General features: G+C 39.0%; 1 protein-coding gene across 1 annotated transcript; it reads right to left on the reverse strand.

Annotated features, from left to right (window-relative positions):
* Positions 1 to 843: 843 nt before the first annotated feature.
* On the reverse strand, positions 844 to 16,105 carry aurka (aurora kinase A). Its single transcript, XM_056240287.1, has 9 exons — positions 15,878 to 16,105; positions 15,579 to 15,647; positions 14,340 to 14,592; positions 14,228 to 14,294; positions 13,942 to 14,133; positions 5,673 to 5,811; positions 4,684 to 4,832; positions 2,904 to 3,078; positions 844 to 1,055 (listed from the first exon to the last, which is right to left on the reverse strand). Exons 2-9 carry the CDS (start codon positions 15,642 to 15,644, stop codon positions 885 to 887), a joined length of 1,212 nt encoding a protein of 403 aa, XP_056096262.1. The 5' UTR covers positions 15,645 to 15,647; positions 15,878 to 16,105; the 3' UTR covers positions 844 to 884.
* Positions 16,106 to 16,974: the final 869 nt, after the last annotated feature.

Raw genomic sequence — 16,974 nt, forward strand, 5'->3', positions numbered from 1 at the left:
TAATACTTTGACGACTGTTTGGAATTGACTAAACAAACGGAAGGAAATAATCCTGTCTTCATTTACTCACCCTTATTTTCGTTCCAAACCCATGACTCGGAACGCACGATTGACCGAATGTCCTGAATGAAGTTTTCCATACCGTTAATTAAAAAGTGTTAGGCTTTAAAGCTTAAAATAACCACACTAACAGTAATCAATAGTAGAAACTCGAGTAGTAAAATAAAAATCCCCTTAAATAAAATCGTGCTCAAATCTCGAGCCTTCATGTTGAAAAACTTTAACCGTCACGTCAAAGGCGCGAAGTTTGAATATGCGAAGGCGCCAAATAGACAGGAACAAAATAAGCACGCGCTCCTCTCTCATTCCTTCTGTTCTCACATAGAAGACAGTTTTGGATTAAACGGCATCATATATCAGGATTTACCCTAGATATAGATCTGGCCATCAATAAAAGTTTGAGAGTTAGGCCTAACCAATAACATGGCAATATCTGAGAGCAATAAACCCCATTATCAAATACAAGTATTAAATAAGCAGACCTTTTTAAGATAAGCCATTCAACAAATGTTTTAGCTTAAAAGCAATTTATTCCCAAACCCAGAAAAATACATTAAAAGTTCTATATTGAGATCCTTGCAAGTTATATTTAAAAACAAAAAAAACATTTATTATTTCAAGTAATGGTTAAAATTTTACAATGTGTCTTAATTACATATTTACAAAAACATGTAAATTGTAGCATGTGAACAATACAAACACAAAAAGGCAACACAAATAATAAAGTTTGACAGAGCGAGTCACATCAAGACAAATTTAGAGTCTGTTTGGTTCCAAAAGTTCACATCCAAAGAGAGTTTTCCAAACTGCAATCCAGCATGCGTTCAGTCGTCGGCGGCGCTGCGAGTGGTTGGCTTCTTGGTGGAGTTCTCCAGCACCCACGGGTGAGCCAGTACTCCCTGGATGGGAAGTCGGTGCATTGGGTTGTGCTTCAGCAGTCTATTGATCAGGTCTCGGCTGCCCTCGCTCACATGAGCTGGATAGGTGAACTCAACCTGAAGAGAAACAGAGGTGGCTTGAGGATGAATGAATCAAGACTGAAAGAAAACATGAAAGCCTATAGCAAATCCTTAAAGGGATAGTTCATCCAAAAATGAGAATTATCCCATGATTTACTCGCCCTCAAGTCATCCTAGGTGTATATGACTTTATCAGCCAAACAGAGTTATATTAAAAAACATCCTGGCTCTTCCAAGCGTTATAATGGCAGTGAATGGTGATTTTGAAGCCCAAAAAAGCGCATCCATCCATCATAACAGTAATCCATACGGCTCCGGGGGTTAATAAAGGCCTTCTGAAGTGAAGCCATGTGTTTGTGTAAGAAAAATATCCATATTTATAACTTTATAAACTATAATCACTGGCTTCCAGTAATGACTGTATGGGAGTCTAGTTCCGGCGGAAGAGTGACCTCTGACCCGACGCATGGGCGCTGATAGAACAAAACAAGACGCTGGTCACGAATTAGAAGTCTAAAACGAGAATTTTTAAAGAGAAATGTGTGAGGAGCTTGAGTTTGTTAGACGCGAGAGGCATCTAATCTCACGCTACGCTTCAGTCCTACGTCATGCGCCGGAACTCGATTCGCGGACGGAACCGGAAGCTAGCAATCAAGTAATAATTACGGATATTTTATTTTACACACACGGCGTCGCTTCACAATGCCTTTATTAACCCCCTGAAGTCGTATGATTACTTTTATGATGGATGGATGCACTTCAAAATCTCAGGTACCATTCACTCCCATTATTATAAAGCTTGGAAGAGCCAGGATATTCTTTATGAATTTATGGGATAATTCTCATTTTTGGATGAACTAACCCTTCTAGAGTCTATGTTTGAATCTTTATCATCATCAGTTCTTCTAACCCTAATTAATGGAGTTTTTCATTTCTTAAACCACCATGTAGGAAGACGACACATCATGGCCATATTCCAGGAGGACATGTCAAGATTTATTAGGCTCAGATTGACCTTAAATTTAGTGGAAGTCTTTGGGATGTGCTTGAGGAGACAATACAAGATCTGGACCAAAAACTGATGCACCTCTTGAGGGAAATAATAAATGTTGTGATGTCATGTCCATCAAGAGGTGCATCGATTGACATATTGCATGCTCCGATTTTCATAGAACTAAATATTCTGTGGGCGATTTCTGACAAATATTGCGATTTAATTGTGTAAAGTCAAGTTTCAGCTCAATAGTGTGCATTACGAGGAGTGCATGGCTTTGCTAACCTGGCCCTAGCCAGATGAATTTCGCTCCGCCTAGCTTCACTCACATCCATCTGGAACCTCTTCCATTGAGAGTGATTTCTCCAACCAACTTTATGGTTTAGCCAATCAGGACGCAGGGCGGGAGTTTCATAGATGTGACGTAGTGGAGAAGCGACCGTGAGACTGTTTTGATTCAGACAAACAATGGCGGCTCGCATCGAGGAAACAAGCGTTAACATTGATGCTGTTAACATTGATTTCATCCGTGTTGTCCAATCTACCTAATATTGTTTCATTAAAAAGAACAGAGAACGGCTCTTAAGGCTTTTGTTGGTGGAAACGATGTTATATAGATCAGTGCCTTCTCCCGACCGGATTCTTCAGCGTCACGGGTTGGCTTCGGTGTGAGTGGTTGAAATAGCACGTCGATAAAGATGACAGACAAGTGGCTTATCCAATCATATGCAAGGATTTTTGATAAGGCCCAGCCTTCTGAAACGCCATTTCAATGGATCGGTTCCAGATGGATGTGAGTGAAGCTAGGCGGAGCGAAATTCATCTGGCAAGGGCCAGGTTATGGCTTTGCACAGACGGCCAGCACTACGAGGCGGTGAAGCTTCACTCACTCTAGAGATCTTGCGGTACGTCTCCTCATGGCTCTTGGTCTCAAAAGGCGGCCGGCCGACCAGAAACTCGTAGCAGAGCACGCCCAGACTCCACAGATCGACCTTCTCATCGTGCGTTTTGCCTTCGATCATCTCTGGAGGAAGATAGTCGAGCGTGCCGCATAGCGTCGACCTCCTGCAACACACACATGATACACACACAGTGGGATTAACTACGGTTTCCCTGAACCAGCACACACACACACCCTTCTCATGAACACGCTATACACTTACCTCTGATAAAACTCACAAAACCACAGCTAAACCGTACTTAACCTGGCAACCCTCTCTTTAAACTTCAAAAAGGTGTAGAAAGTAAAATAAAAATGCTGTTTTTTTTTTTTTACAAAATATGTATTTTTGCCTGCAAATTCACAAGTGCTGAAAATATGATTTATGATTTTAACATGTAAATGAAGCATTCTGGTGCATTCTGACAAGAAACATTTTGCTTGAAGTAAATAAAATCAATATTGAATCAAATTGTAAAAAAAAATTAAGTTGGGGTACAGTATATCAAATTTCTTCAAAGAAAAAACAAAACAAAACTCTTAACTAATGCTGTAGATCATAAGGAACCCCAGTTGGTACATCATTCTAATATTAAAGGTTAAAAATTATTTATTTGTAGGCTACTTACATTCAAAAAAATCACACAAAATTAAAACGTTCTAATACATTTAATGACAATTATCTTTCTACTTTTTTTTTTTTTTATATACACATTTAAATGGCGGCTGTCATAAATGATTTATTCTGAAGCAATATTCTCATCCGCTTTTACATAAATCGGCATATTTGTGCATTTACCCCAGGGCGTTATTTACCTTTATAAAGGACAATTTTTTTTTTAACCTTAAATATATGCTTTATATTTTAAATTCTTACATTTCATCAAATTCAGTTTTAATAATAAGGGCTGTTTATCAAATTAAATCATTGACACTGCAAAATACAACTGTAATAAATCATTTTATAAGATTGATGTTTAAACAAATGTAAAAAAGGTCATGTAAAAAATTACAAACGTAAAAAAATGCAAGTGACGTCTTAATAAATGAATCGATTCATTCATTAAAACGATTCGTTTAAAATGCTGAATCATTGAACAAAACACCGCACTGAGTGTTGCTTTTCTTTTGTTACTATTTAATAGAACAAAAGGTCAATATTGCATCTAAATTGTAAGTGACTATATATTAACTAGGCTACTTGTTTATTAAACTATAAGTTAAATGTAACATTTGCAATTGTTATTATATTCAGTAGAACAGCTCCCTAGTCGTGTTGTTACTTAACTACAACATATATTATAAATAAATAAACTAATTTTTTGAGTCGTGCGTTTAATAATTGTTTGAATGTGTAAATTGGCAAGACAAAAAAACCGTCCAAATTATGAACTTTTAGTCTATGATGGATAAATTTAGCAGTTTAAACTCGTCTTTTCTCTGTGGCCTTTGACACCTAGAGAGATGTTGATTTACTTGTTTTGATTTCTTATTTTGATTGCGTGGCTATTATTTGTACTCATGTTTATGTTGTTTAATTTTATTTTAGTGTTGTATTTTATATGTAATTTTGCACCTCATGTGATTATTTTTCTGTACAGCCCTTTGGTCAACTTTGGTTGTTTAAAAGTGCTTAACAAATAAAGTTGGATTGGAGTTAATCCGCGAAACACGCGTGTGAACTGCGGCCCGTTGCTCGCCCAATCACGTCGCACGTCAGCGGGAGTCACCTGGAGGAGGGCGTGTGGACGGACCACCCGAAGTCTGCGATCTTCAGCTCTCCATTGGCCCCCAGCAACAGGTTCTCGGGTTTGATGTCTCTGTGGATCACGTTCTTCGAGTGGCAGTAGCTCAGAGCATCCGCGAGCTCCATTATATACTGCAAACACACATACACACACACATTAGGAGACGTTACTGACTTAAAAGTCTTTGCTCATGTTTAAAGGTGCAGTGTGTAATATTTAGGAGGATCTGTTGACAAATGCAATATTATAAACATAACTGTTTTCAGTGGTGTATAAAGAGCTTACATAACGAACCGTTGTGTTTTTATTAGCTTAGAATAGATTAATCTACACACACCGTGGGAACACTGAAATAGCCATTTTGTGCGACGTGTTTCTACGGTGGCCCTAAACCAGTGTTTCTCAACCTCTCCTGCAGGGACCCCCTGACAGGCCATGTTTCTGTTTTAACCCTGAAATGGCACACCTGATTCAAGTCATTAGAGGCTTAATGAGTAGTTGACTAATTGATTAATTGAACTATTCCTACTCTAATTACTCATTAAGCCTTTAATTACTTGAATCAGGTGTGCCATTTCAGAGTTAAAACAAAAACATGGCCTGTCAGGGGGTCCCTGCAGGAGAGGTTGAGAACCACTGCCCTAAACGGACAAACTACCACAGCGCATTTCATTACCCTTTTGTTCTTCATGATAAGAAGCTGCTAAAGTCAGCGAATAAAACACTGACACAATGATGAACAAGTAGCAATATCCGCAATAACATCGTTTTACTGAATAAGTTAATATAATTTCTTAATTTATATTTGTAAAAAACCTCATTGCTTAACTGGCTACTCTCTGCGGACTCAGACGACGACATCACTTCCTGTCGGCCAGCGTAACTTCTGTTGGGTGCGATTCACCACCTCACCACTAGATGCCGCTAAACTCACACACTGCACCTTTAACGTACGCCCGAACCCCTCTTACAGTGGCACTGCGCTGGTCATTGAAGCTCCCGCAGCGCTGCAGCTCTCCGTACAGCTCTCCTTTAGGAGCGAACTCCAGGATGAGATAAACGCGCGCCGTGTCGTGGAAGTAACCGTACAGGCGCAGTATGTTGGGATGTCTGAAAGAGGAGAACACAAGAGTCAGTTCACAACACGCATATCGTAAAGCATGAGTCTCAACGCTGAAGTTCACAAATCTCCCCGGATCTTTGTTTGCTGGATAACGAGTTTAGTGTTTCCCCTACAATGTATTTAGCACCACTGGATTTTCAGCGCCGCTGCTAAATCTTCACATGATCAGTAATATCACGACATTCACTTACACACTGAGACACGGCGACCGCCGGCGCTGCTAATGCGGCGGCTCTGAATCCGCTTGTTGACAAGAAAGGAGGAAAGAGCCACATATGGAAATATTTTCGATTAGGCTAATGTCACGTTGCCATAAGGGGCCGTTCACAACGCTTTTTTCTGCGCGTGCAAATTCGTTAATGTAGGCGCGCGGGAAGCGTGCTCGTAGCAACGACAGACGCCACGGGAGAGCAAGCGCTTGTGGAAAGGAGAAAGCGGCGCTCTCCATGAGGACGAGGAAGTATCAGCAAAGAATTCATTGGGTCTCATTCATGAAACACAAGCAGAACGAATTTGTGTAAATCGTGTGTAAAGTGGTTCTGGCGTAAATTTTCGGATTCATTAAAATGTTCGTATTTTCCAAATGTTAGTTGGCACACAAGAAATCTACACCTTCTCCCAGCCACGCGTACATAGTGCGCTTAACACCCGAACGTTTGGCTCATTAATAAGGCTGCATTTTAATTCACCTTAATCGGGTACATATTTGCACAGCATTTTGAAAAAATATTATATATAGTACTTACATACGGTTTTTCTTATTATGAGAGCAGTAATAGCATCTGCAATGGTGGTCCTTCTCCAGTTTGAATACTATTTTTCCGAAGTGAACTAATTCGTTTTTTGCTCTCAAGCTTAATGTCGAACCATTTTCTTCACTTCTGGGAATGTTCGATTAACAGATGAAACTCTAGTATCTGCATCTGTAATATGCTGCCAAGCTTGCTTTTTTTTAGGACCCGATACCCCACTATGTAGGCATACGCTTGAAAATAAAATGTGGCAATTTGAATAAACTTATGATAATAAAACTTCAATTTCTGCATCTGAGAAATTTTTTTTTTTTCATTCGCATAATCATGTCATATGACGCCCATATACAGTTGTCAGTCGGATTTAATGGGCGGGATTTATGGTAATTGAGAATGAACGTGCACGCGCATCCCATTTACGACTGATTGGAATTCATTAACACACACACACATTTCACTATCACATCTGACGTTTACGAAGTATTTGTGAATCAGGAGAAGAGTTTTCGGGAAGGTCTCTTTACGCGCAAATCACTCGCATATTTACTCGTATATTTACGAATGTTTCATGAATGAGACCCATTGATTTCTAGCCCTTGCATTAGCTTTACTACTAGATATAGTTAAGGAGATGAGAAATAAAAAGCCGCCCTGTAGAGCTATGATCAGCTGTTCGGCCGAGCTGTCGATGTTGTTACGGAAAGGCCGAAGCTGATCGGTTGGTTTTTGTCACATGGCCTGTTGAGATGAGATGTTACGATGCCTACAATTGAAATAACAAATTTGCGCACAAAAAACGCGATATGTGAACGGCCCCTAAAGTGGACTCGGGTGCGGGTGTATCGGGGTAGTTTTACGAGTAGGAGTACATGAGCAACTGACACCCGAGTGCTGTTTATGCCATTATTAAGGCCATTGCACACTGAGTCAGAAATTTTCATATGCGTTTTTCCGTGTTCGTCCGCCTAAAAATTCGTCACGCACAGAAACCTTGCACACCGAGTCCGATGCGCATTTATTAAACCTTTGCGGGGAAAAAACACACAAAAATACAAAATGGATTCATCAAGCAGTAAGGATGATTTTGTTGCCCTCTCGCTTATTGAAATGAGAATAAAGAGAAAATTTTGGGTCCATCCAATCCTGAAATTGCGCCGAGAGGAAGGAGTTCCACTTCCTTATCAAGGAGTTGCGAATTTATCCCGAGCGATTCAAAATTTACTTCAGAATGTCAGTGGAACAGTTTGATGCTTTGCTAGCGATTCTGGAGCCACATATTAAGAAGACGACCACCCATTTCTGTGAACCAATCGATCCTGAACAGAGACAGGCAGTATGTCTAAGCAGGTATGGACACACACACACGCAGTTTCAGAGGCGGTGTGCAAGCGTGATTGACCATTAGTTGCTAACGTGCTAACTAAAATTTCGGATGCGAATTTTGGACTCCGTGTGTAATGGCCTTTAGTCCGTCAGAAAAGGAGTTCAAGGCTTATTCTTGGCTGGATCTCTCTTAGCGGGTTTAAAAAGCCTTTTAAAATTAAATATGAACACAGTTTTGGATTAAATAAAAGTACAGTCAAGTCAAATAAAACCCGTTTTATCTCCTGTATTGTTAGGTCACACTACAATAAGACACCACTCATTAACATTACTTAATGCGTTATCTAACATCAGCACATTGAGTGAACAATATATTTTTACAACATGAATTAATGTTTGTGAATGTTATTTAATACAAACACTTGATTGTTCATGTTTGTTCACTTCCTTCATTGTGCATTAAATAATGTTAACAAATCTTTTGATTTTAAAAATGTTAGGAAAATGAAGTGCTCACAGATTGGGTGTGGCCTTTGCCATTAAGATAACATTTTCAATAAATTCTAAATAATCTTTTTTCTGGGTTGTGAATGTGCCATTTCATTTTTCCCCTATCAATATCGACCTTATAGCTGAAAATTAACACAAAACAAAAACGTGAAAAATTCAGTCTAAAATTATAAAATGAAGGTTTCTGTTTGTGACCAGTTTAAGGTGCGTGCTGCAATAATCATGCCTTGAATCTGTTGAGGGTATGTCATATTTGTATGTCTCAAAATGTCCATTTCTATCCACAAAACTTGGCAGAAGTCATGGTTTAAGGCAGGGGTGTCAAATTCAAACTCAGTAAGGGCCATGCTGAGGGTTGTGAATAAAATCAGGGGCCGGATATATATTTAGAGGATTTTTCATTTATTGAAATATAAGTGTATTAGTAGGCTAACTGTATAAAAAAACATCTCAATTCTTTAAACTACATTATCATAACAAGGTTTTATTTTTTAATTTTGAGTAATAACACATTTTTACATATTTCACAAAACATGTGTCAGGAGCAAAGTCTCTGACCAGCATAACTGCATAACAGTAATTTAAAACAGTAGCATAAAACAGTACTTTAAAACAAACAGTACTTTAAAAAAAAAAATCATAAAACTGTTTGATAAAGCAAAATATTCAACAAATGGTAGATAAATATAGATAAATGTATTGATAACAAATGACATCTGAAAATGTTATTATTTGGCTTATTTTGAGTGGGGGTTCAATCTTCAGCTGGCTGGCAGGAGCCGCCACTGGCAGGTCACGTGACCTGCCAGTGGCTGGCTAGTTGTCTGGCAGTCTGCCTTTGGCAAGTTTCAGAAACCATTGATTTTTGACAGTTTTTGTGTTTTGTGTTCCTCCCTTTCTAGCTCATTTATTATGCATCTGTTGATATGATTATGTTCTTTAGTATGATTGCTGTTTTGAGGACTGTTATCCCAATATAACCAGTCAAATGGCCGTGATCCGACTGGCAGCTTACAGACGCTTGCTCGACGCTCATCCAGTCAGCCGCGGCTCATAGTGCGAGTATAACGCGTTGCGTTGCCTGACACTCTCGCTCTATGGAAATACATTGTTTTTTTATTATTATTATTACTTTATAATATTTTAACAAAAATGAAATTAAATGCGCTTATTTAATGGCTACAACACACATATAGTGGGCCTGACTCTCTAAATATTGAAACAATTAACATTAACAATGCTGAAGTGCAGTTAATTAATAGTATATGTTAACTAATCTAATTAAGTGTTACTGATTTTTTATTCACCGATTCAGAGGTCTCGTGAGTTCAGTGTTAGACATGTCAGTTGTTTTAACTATTCATTAAAGTGAATGATTAAAATGAGTCATTCGTTTGCGTATCGGACGTCATTAGTGGACGTCTACGGCACGCTTGTGTGATTATCTCGGCAGTTTAGGACATCGCACAAGATTTGCGTCAATACAGAAAACATATCACTGGATAGGTTTTTTCGTTTATTGAAATGTGGTTTAGGTCAGCTGAATGGGCGGAACGCTTTTTAGAGACGATAAGCTAGGCAACGTGGTTTTTTTTAGCACAATTCACACACCGCGGTAATTCAGGAGAACAAATCTCCAAATGCTCCACGTGAAACTGCGGTCTTCCGACCTTTTACTATCGTGTCAATTGATTTTGATTAATATGCGCGAGAAGTGTTTGAAGACGTGAGAGTGCGCGCGGGCGGCGCTCTCCTCTGCTCGTGATGCGCCCTGTCAAGCGCAGCAGTCATTCTACATCACTCACCGATCAAAAAAGGCTTTGGCGGGACAAAAATTTGCCGTTATTATGTCGAAATACCGAGATAATATATTGAAATAACGACTTAATATCTCGAAATAACATATATTTGAATATAATTGATTCCAGACATTATTTTGGGGGGTGCTATCGGGGTGCTTTGGTCTTTCTTGGGGGTGCTGAAGCACCTGCTAGCCCCTCCCTAGCGCCGCCCATGCTCTCGCGATAAGTCATTCCAAAAATCATGGTAACGGATGTTGGTAGGTTTATAGCCTATATCACAGCCACCGCACTAGACATTATTATTATTAATGGAAGGAGACGTGGAGTGTTATCCACGCATTAATGGCAGACCCTTATACTGCGAACGGCACATAGGCCTATAGCCTAAGAGTTCCTGGCTGTTTCTCCCTCATTTCTGCTCCGAGGTCTTGATTGTGGCATTTCTTTGAGGTTTAGAATCCAGTATTCCTGTAATTATTGTTTCTTTTATGAATTTAATAAAGAACTCTGTCTTGTATTATGTCCAAACGGTCAGTGTACTTTTGTGTCCATTCGTTTTTCCTTATTTAATCCGTAATTGCAAAACGAAAAATGAATGGTTGTATTTTTAAAACGCAAAGTTGAACACCAAAATTTTTATTTGAACTGTACCTACAAACCAAATGCTGCGCAAAAAAATAAATGTCGACAAATTTTCAGATTTTTGTTTATGACTTTTTGCCCCTTTATTAAACATTTAAAATATTGAAAAATTAATATGAAAAAAAAAATGTAGATTTTACTGGTTTTCTAAGGCCAAATTAGAACCTGGAAATTATATTTTTCCCGCAGTGCTGAATGAGAAGAGCCATATAACCACAGGTCCACAGCCCACAGAAAGGTGATTTATAGGTGAGTTATAGGCTATAATAAATGTGTCTGAAAAAAATAAGATATTTTAATTGTTTATTAATAAAAAATCAGTGTCGGCTAAAACATCTCCATCTCCGCTGTATACGCCGGATGCACCTTTGGAGAGAAATGCACCTTTCATACGGATTACATAATCAGAAGGTGTTAGCTTTCGATTCAAATTTGTTCGTTTTAAAGTGGACATTTCAAGCTTTAGCTTAGGCTATATTTAGTTTCAGTTCTAGCGCTTCAGTTCACGGAGACCATGAATCGCGCCTGATTGTTTTATGTTATTTTACAAAAGCACAACGTTTTCTTGTTATTGTGAGTTTACACAAAGTAGTTGCGAATAATGTATTATTATTTTCTGTATGACCAGAAATGATAGAGTATTTTAAGTTGTTTCCACTGTTGATAGGAAAATGCAAGTGTTCGCGTCCGCGCCATCCAGTGCGCGCTCCACACTCGCACACACACTTGGATATGGGTCAAAATCTTGTTTAGCCTATTTGTGATAATCTTAGCCCTGTATTATGAATGGGATGTGACGAATTGCTTTGTTCCTTTTTTGGATAAAAGCGTCTTCTACATATGTAGCCTAATAAATGTTATAATAATGATGATAATTATTATTATTATCCCCGCGTCTTCTAAGTCAGCTGACTGTAAATGCGCAAAACCTGTTTCCATTGCAGTTTTGCGAAATATTCCTTTTTCGAATTGCCTGAAAAACCTCCTCATGCAAGCGTAAAAACTTTTTTGCGATAGGCCTAAACGGGAGTTTTTGCAAAATGGACGTGTTTCCATTGAGCGTATTTTCAATTCGCAATTTCAATTTGCGCAATTTGAAGGGTAATGGAAACGCGGTGTTGTAATATTCACAGACGTATTTTTAAACAGCGCACGGGCCACATTAAATTGATCACCAGAATTTGTTGGCGGGCCTGATTAAAAGTCGTGGCGGGCCGTGTTTGGCCCGCGGGCCTTGTAATTGACATGTGGTTTAAGGGGTTATTTTTTAAAAAGATTCTTCCGGAGGTACATGCCCCCGGACCCCGCACATCCTCCGGCACGTGACCGCACCGCTGCTGGAAGCACTTCTAGGGGAAACACTGGAGTCTTTAGGAGATTTGAGCGAACGACTCAAAGCTACGCATCACACACACACACTTGCTGACTCTAAAGGTTACAGAGAAAAACTGAAGAAATAAACCTGTTACACTGCTCTCATCAAACTTTAATATATCGCAAGGTTGAATACGAAGGACTCATGGGAACAGATAAAGCAGTGTCCGTTTTTTACATTGATTTAGATTTTTTTTGTTGCAGGGTTTGGAAGCGTGCACTACTTCAAATCCAGAGAAAAACTGAAGAAGAAAAAAAGTGTAAGTTCATAAGTCGACAGCATTGCTGAGTATTTCCTCCTTAAAACTGCAGTGAACCAAAGACAGTCTCAAAAACACGGTTTGAAATCGCTGGTGTTTCTGACGTCACAAACGACCTTGTAACCAATCAGATCAACGTGTGATCGTCAACCAGTGGATCTCTGAGCTGAGGGAGTGAGTGGAGGCGGGGCTCATCTGCATATTCATAGAACCGCGCAAACTAAATGAGGCGAGGGTGTCGAGTTTCATTCAAGATATTTTAAGGCATGACGATTTTAAAGAAAAAAGTTTAAATATGTAATTTTGGTGATCAAAGATGAGTTAAGGGTTAAAATGATCGACTACAGGGGACTTTAAAATAAATATTTGTAGTCTTTGCGCATCACACAAGGCTCTGACTTTCAGCAGTTAGCGCAGAAAATCCTGCCAAAAACCAGCACAAGTCGTGTAGTAAAGCTTTATTTGGAAACGTTTCGATTCGTGACGAATGAGAGAGTTAAGCGTGAGCCCATAAATGTAAGCCTTGTATGGTTTTGCGATCTGGTCACTCGATTATCAGCGAATGTAACAATATTCCATTAGTTACTCCACTGGACATGGAATCTCTTGTTCTTTTCTCCAGTTCTTCCTCTGTCGCCATCTCTGTTCGAAACCTGCAATTGCAGTTCCTGGTGGAATGATCCGCTGTACGGGGGTTGTGCCTCGGCACGGATGAACAATGCTTGAGTGAGGCTGTCAGTCGCCGCCGGTGTGGAAACTGCCGTTCGCAGTCACAGATTACACTTTTGGAAAGTATGACCAACATGAGAGTTTTCACTGGTAAATGTCTGAACACGAAACATCCACTTTAGTTCTGACCAACTGAGGGGTATCACCGGTGTTGAGAGAGAGGCACGTGTCACCGTCAGCGCTTTCACCTACACTGACACCACAATGGCTTCACAAATGCTTTGCTGCATACCTCGGTTGTAACGAGTGGTTATTTCAGTCAAAGTTGCTCTTCTATCAGCTTGAACCAGTCTGGCCATTCTCCTCTGACCTCTAGCATCAACAAGGCATTTTCGCCCACAGGACTGCCGCATACTGGATGCTTTTCCCTTTTCACACCATTCTTTGTAAACCCTAGAAATGGTTGTGCGTGAAAATCCCAGTAACTGAGCAGATTGTGAAATACTCAGACCGGCCCGTCTGGCACCAACAACCATGCCACGCTCAAAACTGCTTAAATCACCTTTCTTTCCCATTCTGACATTCAGTTTGGAGTTCAGGAGATTGTCTTGACCAGGACCACACCCCTAAATGCATTGAAGCAACTGCCATGTGATTGGCTGATTAGATAATTGCATTAATGAGAAATTGAACAGGTGTTCCTAATAATCCTTTAGGTGAGTGTATATATGGTATAAAACGGATAGCATCACAGCCCTAGATGAAACCGCCACACACACACACACCTGAGATGGGACTGTATCTCCACCTCCCGCCGGAGCTGGTGCTCGACGCCGGCCTTCTCCAGCTGCTTCTTAAACAGGACCTTCAGCGCCAGGATGAACTTGGTCTGGCGTTCCCTGGCCAGATACACACTCCCAAACTTGCCTTTGCCCAGAGCTCGGCCGATGTCGAAATTCTCCAAACTCCATGCTTTCCTAAAGAGCAGATAAACAATCGATTTAAAAAAGATGAAAAACTCTGACCATTGGGACTGAATTCATGGAGTTTAAGTATTTGTAAATAACTTACTTTGCATTATTGGACGTGCCCTTAGAAGGAGTTTCTGGAAAAGGACAGAAAGAGTCATTCTGATGTCCTCGACATTAAGGATGTGATTAAGAAGGGATGTGTCCATGCTTACGGAGAGGTTTGCTGGGTTCGGGAGCTTTATTAGGCTCGGCTACAGGAACCGGCTTCGGTTGCGGTTTGTGTAGATCTGGATTGGCGTTCTGGTCTCCGGGATGCGAGCTCTTCCCCAGAACCGGGACTCCAGTGGGTTTCTGCTGGCTGGCAGGGCGCTGGATGCGCTGGGGTCCGTGTGCCGACGCGAGAACACGCATGTGCGGGGTCGACACGGGCTTCTGGGTCACCGGGACTCTTTTGGGTCCAGAACCCTGCAGAACATCCCAATGTCAAGTCAAGCTTTATTTATACAGCGCTTTCACCAACACAGAGTGTTTCAGAGCAGCTTTACAGAGACAACAGGACAACTATGCAACAAAGTTTGTTTCCAGAAGAGAAGAGCGTCACAGTCCAGCTTAAGCAAGTTCAGTGATGCTTCATTTTAGTTGTAAAACAGTTATTTATTTAGTTTATTTAAAAATTTATATATATATATATATATATATATATATATATATATATATATATATATATATATATATATATATATATATATATATATAGCAAGCTTTTGGAGAAAACCGTGATGTCATCATCCAGCTTTCATATAATGGTGTCAATGCAGGAGATCAATAATATTGTTGAATATTAAATTAACTGTACTCTGAAACAAGTAGTAGGCTAACATTTAAAATTGCAACAATGAAAACACTCTTGTAAGGATGGATAGAATCACCTGCGCTTACAGGAAAAAACATTTAAATAAAGACTTTGATTAATAGATTTAAAAAAATAAATATACACACATATCCTTTTTAAAATGTGCATTTAACAGTAAAACATGATAAATGCAATTAAAGACACAGAGGTAGAAGTTTGTCATTTTCAAAGGTGAATGTTAAATTACTTTTTAATGTTCTCTGAAACTAATTTAAACGTAAAATTGTAATCCTGAAATGTCAGATGAATGGAATCGAAAAAACACTTAAATAATGACTTTGATTAGTTAGTGATTACAAAAAAAATAGCTGCTTTTTAAAATGTGCATTTTAACAGTATAACAGATGATAAATGCAATCAAAGACAAAAACAGAGGAAATACCATTAGTTTGTGACTTTTAAAGGTGAAAAGACTACAGGTAATGGAAAATAATCTTTGCACATGATCAGTGCTTTGATCAGATTTCTCATCAATATCCTAAATTTCTTTTTTTAAAATACAGACGCTAATAATAACAATATACAGTTCCTATAATACCTTCTCATTTTCAGGTCGTTGAATCTTCAGATCTTTGTTTGATTTGGTTCTTGAAGCGGTTTCCATATTCTGAGATTAAACAGTGACATATTAATTGATTAAATGCATATATTACCCACATCAGAAGAGAAAGTAAGTGTACTGGATTAACATGTATATCGACATTAAACCGTCACACGATGGTCTCCGTTCAGATGACATACAAACGAAGGTTTGCATCAAAACACAGATTTATAGATTAAAATAAGTTAGTGATAAATACAATTCAAACGTATTTTTGCGTCGTTGTGACGCGTTACCTTCGTTAGCCGTTTCCTCACGACAAATCCTCCGCAAATACCACAGAAACACGACGATAACCTCCTCACCGAGTTAATAACCCGTTACCATCGACTAAATCAGTCGTGTGTGATATTTAACATCGATAAAACTCATTAAAAAGTATATTTATCCCTCGAGAGGATGACACGATTCTCCTCAGCGACCGCGAGTCTGGCCTGTTTTATTTCAAACGTCCCACTTTTAAATACCTTTAAATATAACCAGATTTTGATTGGTCAGAACGCACAGTAAACAGGAATCCTATTGGTTGCTGGAGACTCCGTCGTGTGACGCAAGGGCCCCGCAAGTGATGCCGGGAAAACGTGTCATTGTGACGCGGATGACCAGCAGGGGGCGCGAAAGATCGTCGCGCACAAGAACGGCTACAATGTAACATCCATAGACAGTCAAAGGCAACAGCTGACTCGGGTAATGACACTTTGTAGCCGCGGCCTTCCTCTGCGTGACGTCATAACGGCTAAATAAGGATGTAATGGTATTAGAGTATTATTATGGCTCTTCTTTCTTTAAGGACTCATTATTGATTTATTTGCTTTCTTTACTTGTATTTAAATTAATATTATATGTATACTTATATATTTTTCGTGGCCTTCCTCTGTGTGACGTAATAAAGGCTAAATTAGGATGTAATGGCATTAGAGCCTTATTTATTATGGCTCTTCTTTCTTTAAGGACTAATTATTGATTGATTTGTTTATTTTCTGTACTTATATTTAAATTAATATAGTAATAATAACGGCTAAATAAGGATGTAATGGCATTAGAGCCTTATTTATTATGGCTCTTCTTTCTTTAAGTACTGATTGATTTTAGTTTCATATTTAAATTAATGTATATGTAAATATATTTATTTTGTGTATTGTAAACCAATCCATTTAGTTATCTTTTTTGGATATCTTGTTATAGTTTTAAATGTTGTATGTTATGTCCTTAATGTCTAATAATAAATAAATAAAAATGGAGCCTTATTTATCTGTAGTGTTTGTCTTCCATCAAACCCCGCTGTATTTCAATAATGCTCAGATATGAAACAGAAAGCGGTGTGGTTTGTAGA

The sequence above is a fragment of the Rhinichthys klamathensis genome, unplaced genomic scaffold (genome assembly GCF_029890125.1).
Source record: "Rhinichthys klamathensis goyatoka isolate OS25496 unplaced genomic scaffold, OSU_Roscu_1.1 h1tg000586l_1, whole genome shotgun sequence".
Classification (NCBI taxonomy): domain Eukaryota; kingdom Metazoa; phylum Chordata; class Actinopteri; order Cypriniformes; family Leuciscidae; genus Rhinichthys; species Rhinichthys klamathensis.